General features: G+C 39.0%; 2 protein-coding genes across 4 annotated transcripts in view; one reads left to right on the top strand and one right to left on the bottom strand.

Moving 5' to 3' along the window:
* LOC311255419 (guanine nucleotide-binding protein G(s) subunit alpha-like) overlaps positions 1-2,084 on the bottom strand; it is a 33,437-nt gene extending 31,353 nt beyond the window's left edge. The window contains exon 1 of the mRNA XM_084349882.1: positions 308-2,084. Coding sequence (XP_084206008.1) covers positions 308-446 — 139 coding nt within the window. The 5' untranslated portion in view covers positions 447-2,084. The remainder of the gene's footprint in view (positions 1-307) is intronic.
* A 2,079-nt stretch (positions 2,085-4,163) lies between these two features.
* On the top strand, positions 4,164-11,940 carry tubb1 (tubulin, beta 1 class VI). 3 transcript variants are annotated; one of them, XM_084347767.1, is made up of 4 exons: positions 4,164-4,224; positions 9,070-9,178; positions 9,394-9,504; positions 9,979-11,940. In XM_084347767.1, exons 3-4 carry the CDS (start codon positions 9,444-9,446, stop codon positions 11,121-11,123), a joined length of 1,206 nt encoding a protein of 401 aa, XP_084203893.1. In that variant the 5' UTR covers positions 4,164-4,224; positions 9,070-9,178; positions 9,394-9,443; the 3' UTR covers positions 11,124-11,940. The 3 variants fall into 3 exon arrangements, with proteins under 3 accessions (XP_084203893.1, XP_084203894.1, XP_084203892.1); XM_084347768.1 differs by lacking the exon at positions 4,164-4,224 and adding an exon at positions 5,732-5,752; XM_084347766.1 differs by lacking the exon at positions 4,164-4,224 and adding an exon at positions 8,071-8,187 and having other exon boundaries at positions 9,979-11,938.
* The last annotated feature ends 120 nt before the right edge of the window (positions 11,941-12,060 follow it).

Raw genomic sequence — 12,060 nt, forward strand, 5'->3', positions numbered from 1 at the left:
AGAAACAACCGTGCATGCAACGCCTATTGGTGGCCTCCCAGCCTCTGCATGCTGCCTTTACACAAATGGTGTCTGTCTGTCTGTCTGTCCACCGTCTCTCACATGTTCTGCGATCATGCTCCATAATCAGCCATGAATGCAGGAGACAGGCCTGACAGAAGACACTGTAAACCCGTTGGTGTAGTGACATCATGTCATTGCATCATTTGTTGTTGCTTTCAGGCAGTTTTTCAGTTAAACTATTGATATAACATTTGTATAAACAGGTGAATAACACATTTAAGCACAAAATGGACACAGAACCTACCTAATAGTAGTAGCCGGTGAGTGGCCCGGTATATCTGTTTGTCTTTTTGGAGCTGCTTCTCTATCTTCTTGTTGGCTTCCCTCTGTGCCTTCTCCTCATTTCGTTGGTCTTCAGTCTTACTATTGCCAAGACAGCCCATCTTCCCAAAAAACCCAGTGTTAGGTTCAGGGGGGAGGCAGGGTGGGTAGTTGGTTGGGTGGGTGGGTGTAAAGGGAGGGAGGGAGGAAGGAGGGAGGGTGTTGATCAGAAGTCAAAAAAATAAAATTAAATCTAAATTCCTAAACTGGCCCAACAGAGGAACACCTGGCTCAAAATGGGTGACATTTATGTTGCCAGATGCAGATGAAAGCAGATGTTTAAAGAAAAGAAAACCTGTCAGGTAGTAGACGGTGGGCTCCACCAGGCTTTGGCACAATTCTGTATGGATGGATGTGGCTATTTACTGGCAGTTTCTCAACAAGAGATCACTCAACAACAACAACAAAAAAAGAAAGGAAAGGAGCAGAGCAACGATGCCGCCCTCTCAGACGCTTGATTCTTGTGTTTTTCACTGTAAATCCGCAATGAAGTCATCAACATTGATATGAGAGTGGATGTGAAATCTCCAGCCCTTGCAACGTACGGTGGTCCTCTCTCTCTCTCTCTCTCTCTCGGTCTCCTTGAATATGTTGCGTTTAAACAAAACAAAACAAAACAATAATTTAAAAAAAGAAAGAAAGATATATTTTCACGCTTTTACGTTGAATTTTCTTAGCAAATGTCTCCTCCGGAGCCCATCTTCGGCAGATATCTCACAACTGCCATTCAATTCATTTCCACTCACAACCCTCCTCCTCCTCCTTCTTCTTCTTCTTCTTCTTCTTCCTCCTCCTTGTAAATATGATATTTTCAGGTTATTATTTTTAAAAGGTTGCTGAAATCCGTTTCTCCAGCTCACCAATGCACATCAGAGGGGCGGGTGAGAAAAAAAAAAAAATTAAAAAATAAATATTTCCTCTTAAAATGACGGCATGTGAATCATCAGGCTACACCGGGGCTTCTTCTTCTTCTTCTTCTTCTCTATCACAGGTCCGTCACATTATACATTTTCTTGGGGAGGCTTGTTCGTCGTTGATGTTTTTGCGACCTTATCGATAATATCCTGTTTTTTTGGCCGATGTCAAGATTATTTCCTCTCCCCCCTCGTCAACAGATGCTGGTGCTCGCCTTGTCGGAGGGGTTTGACCAGACCCACACACACACACACAAAAAAAGGCCCCTTCTCAGTCCTCTTTTCTCTCTCTGTAACGTTAATTTGTGTTTCTCCTCACATCGGAGAGCCTCTCCGAGCGAGCAAAGGCGGTTTTTTTTTTTTTTTTTTTTTTGGCAGCTGGATGTCCTTGAATGTATCGCAATATCCAGGTGATATTGGTGGAAAATCCTCCGTTATTTTCCCGTTTGGCGCAGGTACAGCCCGCTGTCAAGTCTCTCGGCTTTTTGTATTCCCTTTGAGTCCGTATGGTAGATTATGGTTACATGTGCATGATACATGAACATACCGCGGTGTTTTCAATCACTGGTCCGACGGCGAGGCATTCTTTTTTTTTTTTTTTTTTTAACCGCCGAGAGGCCGCGTCCGCTCCGATGAACCGGTCGGGGCAGATGAGAGTCGTTTCTTTGCGGCGTTACTCTGAATTATTTTTGCCCCCTTTTTTCTCTGAGAATTGTACATTGAGATAGATAGCGTTGAAGAGGTGGGGTGGGGCAAACGGCTCTCACGGAACCCTGGGAACGAAGAACCGTGGTCAAGTTCCCCGGGACGACAATTCACACTTCCGGTGAAAGATTTCACAATAAAGCCCCCTTCATGCCCAAGTGACGCTCACCCAGTGGTTAGGATGATCTGACCTGCTTTCTGTGAGGAAATTCATGTTTGTATTCATTTGTATCAATCATCAAACTTTATTTATGTAGCACCGCAAGTAATAAGTCAAAATGCAATTCAAAGTGCTTTACAAAAACACGGTATGTGAAGAAAACAATAATGGGTTTACTGCACACCAACTGCAGTAAAAGATTAGTAGAATAGTTAAAATGATAAGAGACAAAGAATTAAAGATTAAAAGCAGCAATAAAATAATACAAGATAAAGAATCAAAGATAAAAATGAGCAATAAAATAAAATATAAAGATAAAATAAGATGTTGCATGGAAAAGTTGATTTAAAAAAATGAATCAAATAAGATTAACTTAAATAGAAATAATAATAAGATTTAAATACAAATCTAAAAAAGCAGAAATGGTTATGATAAAAACAAGTAAGTAAGTAAAACATTTTTAATATAGCAGCTTTCTCAGAGCACGGTCACAAGGTGCTTCACAAATAAGATTAAATAAAACATCAATACCATAAAAACAGTACTTTTTTACTTTACTTTACTTAGTGTATATGCTAAAGTAAAGTAGCCTATATGAAATAAGTATGGACATTAAAACCATAAAACATAAAAGCCAGACTGAATAGATGGGTTTATTTAGCGTGTTTAAAAGTATCAATATTTCCAGCTCCTCTCAGAGGAGTAGAGTTCATTCATTAGCTCCTGACAGTAGCTGAAGAATCTGAATCAGGTTTATTACCAGTTGGGTTTTCACATACCTCAGTATTGCCTCAGTATCTTTGTGTCTGACAACCATAGTAAGAGAAAAGGTTAAAAACAAAACACAAAAGTCAAGAATCATAAATATAAAATAGACAAATTCTCAAAGGGGCACTATGAAGCTTTGGAGAAGAAATTCAGGGTCATATTCATATTTAAACAAAGTAAAACAGTATGAAATTGTGTTTTCCTTTAAGGTCAGTTTGTTTATTCAGTTTATTCAGTTATTCATTTTGTTTAGGCATAAATAAATAAAAAAATCAATCAATAAAGATCTTTCTCTTCTGATTGACATTTCTTCACCAAAACTACATGGTGCACCTTTTACAAAATGTTATTGAAAACAAAGTTGCCTAATGAATATATTTTAAAATGAAAAGAGCTGTTCAGCGTTAAAGCACTTAAAGCATCAGAAGTCATGTTTCTGACTGATTTTACTGCTTTGGTCCTCAAACACGTATTTAAATAAAACTTTGAGAAGTGAAGAAGGTAAATGTCTGAGTGGTGAAAGTGCTAACAACTCATAGACATCAAAAACTGGACAACAGGCCCCTGATTGCCTTTCGAAATGGGTCACAAGCCACAAAGAGTTGAAACAACAGTTTTTTCTTAAGCAATAAATGACATTTTATAATCTTATATAATTTTTTTAATGTAAAATCTTAATCTGTAAAGTAACTACTGCTGTCAAATAAATGCAGTGCTGTAAACAAGTACAATATTTCCCTCTGAACTGTAGTGGGGATGAAGTTGAACGTAGTATAACTACCTTTACTTTCCACACTGATGCCTGCAAATAATCCAATCGCGAAGTCCCCAACCCAAACACTTTATATGTATTGTTTTATATTTTGCACCATCAATAATTTTCATTATTTACAAAATTTTACTTTAAATATTTCCTGTTGGCGATGCTATGAATGAATAAACATGTGAGGTCAATTAGAATATGTCATTTAAGAAATGACTCCTAGTAGCACATTAGTCAATAATACAGTGAATATTTATACTTGTGAATAGACAACAAACACAATAAATCCATGAATAATCAAACGTTTTTAACATGCAACTCTTGTAACATATCAAGGCAAAAGAAATGTGGTGCTTTTAGGTTGAAGTTAACACCAAAGTACTTCCGGTTTCCTCCTCGCTGTCGCTTGACGCATCTGGAATGAAGCAGGGTTGGATCACATGATTGCCCGGAGCGTCATGAAGCAGAGGTACAGAAGGGGAGAGGCGCCCTCTTTGAAGCAAAGTGAATATCTACCTATCCAGCCAAAGGTATTAATCAATAACACAGGAAACATAAACGTTAAGTTGTTTTTAAAAAAAATCCATATTTATAAGTAAAATCAGTAAATTCAAATAATACAAATGTAACAAAAATATGAAGGGTGCTTTGTTCACCAAACCTCGTCAGTCAAGTTGTTCCATGCAGGGCATGAGGGCCTGTCAGAGGAGGGACAAAGTCATTGTTGCAAGTCACAATAAGTCTCAAGTCTTGGCTATTAAGACCTGTGTCGAGTCTCAAGGATCAACAAGTCCCAAGTCCAAGTCCTAAACTTCGTGTGTGAGCCCAGTCCCAATCATTAAGGCTTTTTATTTAACATTTTAATGCAACAAATGTGAACAAAGCAACAGTTGGTACGGTAAATTTGGAGAAATAATGGTGGCTTTGGTAACACTTTATAATAACATCATTAATAAATGGTAAATTTATAGTTAATTCAACTTTAGCTAATTGTTATTTCACTGTTAACAAACACTGAAAAGCTTTATTAAGCAATTGTTATCCAAATAATGTTTATAGGTGAACCACACAGTATATATTAACCATGTACGAAGTATTATAAACATTATTTGCAACTTTACAATAAACAATTGCTTAATAAATGATTTAGCGAGTCCTGCATCTACGAGATCCTGTTTTGCTGTGAAGCCCCCGAAATGTTTTGTTGAACTTCAAAACTTCACCCAACTTTCCATCTCCGTGAGGGTGAAGAGGTGATAATGACTGAATTTTCATTTTTGGGTGAACTTATCCTTTAATCACAGGACAGAAACTCCATATTATGGACTTTGATAACAAACCAAACCCTCTCAATGACAACAGAGCAACTTGATTAGCTGGGGAAGACCAACACAAAAACAAAATGTGGTTGAAAGCTTCAGAATATCTTCATTTGGACGGTGACAAAATGAATCTCGTAGTGATAACAATACATTTATCAGGTTTAAGTTTCCCTTTATGGCAAGACTGTTATCAAACTCGGTTGCAGCATTATTTGATCGATCAATACAGTTTGAGCTCCAGATGTCCTTTAAACTTAATTCACCTCATAGTGATCTGAATTTTCAAACAGCTCCCTGTTGTTTCCCCTGTAGCTCTCACGCACAAACCGTCCACCCACAGACAAACAGACAGACTGGTACGCACACACACACACACACACACACACACACACACACACACACACACACACACACCTCCCTCACCGAGTGCGTCAAAAGGCATGGGATAGAAGCTCAGGGCAAAACACATAAAGGTCATCAATGACAACTAAATGCTACTGTGGCTCTAATGAACCCCAACAGAAGTCAGAGAAGCGATGATTAAACTTTTGAAGCAATTTAAAGCCAATATTAAAATCAGAGTCAGAACAACTTCACCTGGCCTGTGACATCATCTTGTACCTCTGTGACCTCACCTTGTACTTCTGTGACCTCACCTTGCACTTCTGTGGTGTTTGTGTTCTCAGACCAGGAAGTTAGTCTTCATTATCTGGTAAATACCCAAACAGTTTTGGAGGTAAGCGCATTTATTCTACTTCTTTCTAAGCTACAGTTTATATCTTCTCTGCATTTATCTGACAGCTGTAGTTACCTTTAAGATTAATATTTTACACAAAAATACATATATAAGTTTATCTTGTTCAAGGTTTGTGACCTGTTAGAAAAAACAGCATTGTCTAGTTATGGCTCTGTCACATTTCCATACACAAAAGAGACATTTCCCTTTTAAACTGTTTAGACTGCTGTTGGATGCGCGAACAGGTAAAACCAGCAGGTAATTTGTTAATTCTTAAAGTGCAATATGTAAGAATTAGCATTACCACACTCAAAACAAATAGGGGGCAGCATATCACTGCTAAGTGCCACTAACTGAGCTTTGGAACGGGACGAGTGCTATGTGGTTAGCATGCTAACTTCAGTAGATATCTCTGCAACACAATACACAGTCATAATGTCAATACTGCTGTTTATTCACATTCTGTTGCCAATTTTAGCTGATTTTTGAAGGTTTTCAATGAAAATTCATACATATTTCACCTTTAACATTGAGTTTGTCTAATTCACCTGCAGCTATAGCAAACTTTTGGTTCTGTTTGGGGCTTAAGATTCCTACTTGCACAAAACTCAGTCAGATAAAAGGCTCACTGAGTGAGACTGGACTAACATATTTAACTAAACAACCCCTCTGTCTCTGAGCTCTCTCTGCTACTATAAGGACTGGAGTAGGTGGATGGGAGGTTAACCAGGGGATGCATTTTGGTCATGTTTCTAACAAGGGGGATGGCGTCTACTGGGTAAAACTCAAAGACAGAAAAGATCATATAACAAATTTGAGTGTCAGAACTGTTATTTTTGTTATTTTTCTACCATAATAATCTCATATTTATCTTGTGACTCTTAAGTAGGGACCACCGGACTAAACTACCTGTAGTTAAAAGCTACAACAGTAAAATGCTTCTTACAGCACATTTCCCTGATGATATGTGTGTATTTAAAAAAAATCTGAGTACTTGTTCCACCACCGCTTTTAAACCCGTGGAAACTTAACATTTGTGTATTTGCATCTTACATACTGAAAAAGTGGTGGAAAATACACATAACAACCACTTAAGTATAGCCTGTGTGACATTTCTGTGTGATTAACAGAGATTTAACTACATCACACACACATTAGTGTTGTTAAAAACATTGAAAAATCGTTACATATCATTTCTCTAAATTTGTAAACACTAATTTCTGCAGTATCAATACACCAATATATCAATTTGAGCCTCATGCTGAAGCGTTAATGTGATTATCAGTCAATTCTTATCAGTCCCTTAGAGAAAAAGTCAGAAATGCTGAATTTTATAAAATCAACTTGCTTATCTATAAGTAATTGCTCCATTGATATCATGTTATGCCTTTAATAGCCCTCTAGATGGTAGCATCTCTCATGTATAATCTACCAACTGCTTCAACATTTTAATCCATCATTATTAAACCTACACTGACTTGTACCAGCTGAAAATGAAAAGCGGATGATTTTGTAACGTCTGGATCTTGAGTGAAGGAAAATAGAAAATGTTATCAACATTCTGCAGCGAAAAAAGGCAGCAAATTGTAATATTTCAATCTTATAACAAATGTTTCTGCTGTTTTTTCATACAAAACTAGTCCTGGCAACAACATGTTTGGTATTCTGCTTGTGTGTGTGTGTGTGTGTGTGTGTGTGTGTGTGTGTGTGCATGCGTGTGCGTATGGTCTCATATAATGTGTAGTTAATCAAATGGGTTTTATCTCACACTGGCCAGAGAAGCACACTACATTCATTTATCCTCCCTCCACTTCCTTCCTGTTTTCAGTAGTACAGCTCACAGATGTGTTTTATCAATATAGAGCCTAAATAATAATGGTGGTATGTTGTGCATCATTGCACCAAATGTTTTCATATGCAACAGATGATCATTCATTCATTTATGAGATCTTAACAACATTAATTTGATGAAGTTCTTCCACCAAGTTTGCACAGTTTTTTTTATTAGTCTATTCACAAGTTCTCTTAAATGCAGTTAAATCATTTTGTTGAATTACTGACACGAAATACAGTGTACAAACAACACGAAACATACAGATATACAAGGCAGCATACTGGAAGACACAAGCCTACCTATGTTCATATAAATATGGCAAACTACTTCATACAAAAATGAATTAACACTTGCTTATTTATTCTTCTAAGAGATTACATAGAGGCCCCTCAGGCCACGTATTAGGGCCCCTCATATATTACAAACTGGGGAGACTTCCTGACATCACTGATGACATCACTTCCAGTTCTCTATAAAAGACTGGTTAGAGGACTGAAACCTATCGGAGACTCCCAGCTGCTCTGTGTACTGTAGCCTGATCATCATGCGTGAAATTGTACATCTCCAAATTGGACAATGCGGCAACCAGATTGGCTCAAAGGTAATAAAATCAAATCCTTATTTTCAAAAAATTATAATGTGTATTAAGACTGATTTTTTTGAAAATGTTAAAAAAATTTAACATAACGTTCCTTCTTTTGAGAGTCTCATTGATACATCTGTTGAAATAAAAGCTCACTGCTTCAAAGAAAACGTACTTGCTATCCAGTTTTGCAGAGACACAATGAGGAAATGTTTCAACTGGCATCAATGTTGTTAATTCTAAAAAAAAATATTATTTCACTCAGTTTAAATGATGATGCGTATTTTGACATGCACTGTTCCTTTGCATTGTGCCAGCAGCAGTTGTGAGTGACACAGGGTGTTCCCTGTCAAGCATTCAGCGACAAGATAAGGGCCAAAACGAGACTGGCATGGGTGGGACATTTTTATCATAGCTACCATGAAACAACAGAGAGGAACTACAAGATAATACAGCTGAAAGAACACCAAGTGTTTTTTTAAATTGAAGAACGTGGCGGTCTAAAAATCAAGCAACTTATTAGCTAGTTAGTTATTTATTCTTCATCATTTAATCGTGTATGGCAGGGATTCTACATTTGGGCTGCACGAGATCATGAGTTGCAGCACTGCAATAAGCAGGGATGCATTTTAATATGTACTGATGTTAGGAAGAGTTTGTGTAAGCATAGATTTTGCAGTCATACACTGACAGACACTGAAGGTGTACACGCCCAGTTGCCAGAATAAATGTTGGCCGTGTTGGCTGCAACATTTATACTTCTGCTCAACTGCATAAAAAATCTTAAAAGATGAAATTACTGTCTGTGTATTAATATTTTGGGGAATTCTTTCATCTCTTGTGTCCCTTCTGTCTTGAGTTTTGTCCATATTACAATGATTCCCTTCTTTGTCTTTCTAGTTTTGGGAAGTGATCAGTGATGAACATGGACTCAATGCAACAGGCAACTATGAGGGCGATAGCGACCTCCAACTGGAGAGGGTCAATGTCTACTTCAACGAGGCATTTGGTAATCAGTATTTGTGGATATTCACTACAAATTGTTTATTTAACAGCTGCAATTTTCTATCTAATACAGTCAATTTCATTCCCATAAATACTTATCATCCAATTGTTCTTTTTAAATATTGCTGCTCTTAAACTCTGACACAAAATGAGGACGTATTTAAGTTTAGGATGACCGGTTCTGGCTGTTTTAGTAAAACCTTTCCATTCTGTTTGCAGGTGGTAAATATGTCCCCAGGGCCCTGCTTGTTGACCTGGAGCCTGGTACAATGGACAGTGTAAGAGGAAGCCGCATCGGGACCCTTTTTAGGCCAGACAACTTCATCCATGGTGAGACAAATACAAGGCAATACCTGCTAAGACTGTCCTGCTCTGATGTGGTCATACGGAGGCAATTTTTGATTATTATGTGGAAAAGGAAGCACTCATGGTACTGCTGTACCGGGTGCTCTGGAGGAAAATAGCTAGATTTGAATCTTCTAGTTAATAAATACAACCTCATGTTCAGCCTGAAGACAACACATTTTTTACTTTATCCATAGGTATTGAAATTCTTTAATTAATCTGAAAGTAGGGACTAATTTTAGCATGTAGAGGAATACATCAAATTGAAAATAAAAATATCTCCTAAATATCTCTTAAAGATGAAACATACAATGCAGTGTTTCATCTATAAAGAAGTGTCACAACTTTTGTGATTCATGCTTTCATTATTGCAAATGATATTGTATGATTTTCTTCAGTAATTCTCTTCACGAGTAATATAATTAGATTAACCAACGCACTTTTATTTTGGTGCTATAGGGAACTCAGGAGCTGGGAATAACTGGGCAAAGGGGCACTACACAGAGGGAGCAGAGCTGGTGGAGCAGGTGATGGACAGGGTGAGGAGCGAGAGTGAGAGCTGTGACTGCCTGCAGGGCTTCCAGCTGGTTCACTCACTGGGGGGTGGCACTGGCTCCGGCATGGGAACCCTCCTCATCAACAAGATCCGAGAGGAGTACCCCGACCGCATCATGACCACCTTCAGCATCATGCCCTCCCCTAAAGTCTCCGACACAGTGGTGGAGCCCTACAACGCCACCCTGTCTGTCCACCAGCTTCTGGAGAACACAGACGAGACCTTCTGCATCGACAACGAGGCCCTCTACGACATCTGTTTCCGTACGCTGAAGCTGACCACGCCAACTTACGGAGACCTCAACCACTTGGTCTGCATGACCATGAGTGGGGTCACGACCTCTCTGAGATTCCCCGGACAGCTCAACGCAGACCTGAGGAAGCTGGCTGTCAACATGGTGCCTTTCCCCCGCCTCCACTTCTTCATGCCAGGCTTTGCGCCCCTGACAGCCCGTGGCAGTCAACAGTATCGTGCCCTCACCGTACCGGAGCTCACCCAGCAGATGTTCGATGCGCGCAACATGATGACGGCGTGCGACCCAAGGCGGGGGCGCTACCTCACAGTTGCTGGCATGTTCAGAGGCCGGATGTCTACCAAACAGGTAGACGAGCAGATGCTTGCAATGCAGCAGAAAAACAGCAACTACTTTGTGGACTGGATCCCCCATAACGTCAAGGTTGCTGTGTGTGACATCCCACCCCGAGGCCTCAAAATGGCCTCAACCTTCATCGGAAATAACACCGCCATTCAGGAGATATTCCGCCGTGTGGGAGAGCAGTTCTCCATGATGTTCAAGCGCAAGGCTTTTCTCCACTGGTATACAGGGGAAGGTATGGATGAAATGGAGTTCACTGAGGCAGAGAGCAACCTCAACGATCTGGTGTCGGAGTACCAGCAGTACCAAGAAGCCACCGCAGATCTAGGTTGGGATGGTGAGGACGAAGAAGAAGAGGAACCCTCAACAACAGCCACAAGAAAAGTTGTTTCTCAGACGGAAGTTAAACTGGAAACAGTGACGGAAACGAGCAAAGACACTGTAGACGAGTAGAAGATAAAGGGTATACAGTGTGGTGTGTAGGTTTTATCGTTGACGGATTGTTGGTCTGAAAAGGAACTCTTATTTTGTAGTTTAATTTATGCCTGATTGATTTATGTAGTCTTAACTTGATAAAATGTGCTTAAACAAAAGTGCTTATTGTCTTTTATGTATGCTTCAATTAAATTGAAAGCTTGTATATTACTTTTTAAGGATTAGAAATTAAATATTTTAAAATCAAAGAAATTTTGAATGTAAATATAAAAAGTTGTATGTTATCATGCCAGCTCCATATAATCCAAAGCTATAAAAAAGAAAATTGTGATATTAACACTGTTTGTTGGATATTTTTTCAGACGTATAGCAAATGTTGCATTCAGTTTTTGTATCCAAGCTATGACGGTAATTAAAAACAGTAAATCCAAAGAGTCTTAGTGTCATTACAACACCAAGAATACCTAAATACTTTCCTGTTGCATTCAGTTGAACTTGAACTGGACTTAAACTAACTAAACTAAGCTGCTATGATGGACAGCACTCTGACAGCACCGTGATAGTGATACCGTACAAGGCTGTCACACAAGGCTGTTTCCTCCCGCTCATTTATGAGTCTGGGCCATAGAGATTACACATAACTTGGCCACAGTGTCTGCACTCTGAGATAAGCACACATGACATGGAGATATCCCTGCACTACTGCAATGCAAGACTAGACTAGGGATAAAGGAGATCTTACTGCATGCAACCCACATGTGAATATAGGTTAAAGTGCCAGGTTACCTGACAGAGGCCAATCTGCTTTAAGTTACAAGGTAGTGATGAGGGCAAGAAGCCACGCTCACTCAACAGACAGATAGAGAGATGATTCCAGTGTCCTCTTATGGCCCCTTGTAACGGGTTGCATGTCTTTTGATAACGACTATCTCAACCATTCAACCAGAGTGTTTTT

This window comes from Pagrus pagrus (assembly GCF_965226575.1).
Source record: "Pagrus pagrus genome assembly, chromosome: 3".
In the NCBI taxonomy this organism is placed as follows: domain Eukaryota; kingdom Metazoa; phylum Chordata; class Actinopteri; order Spariformes; family Sparidae; genus Pagrus; species Pagrus pagrus.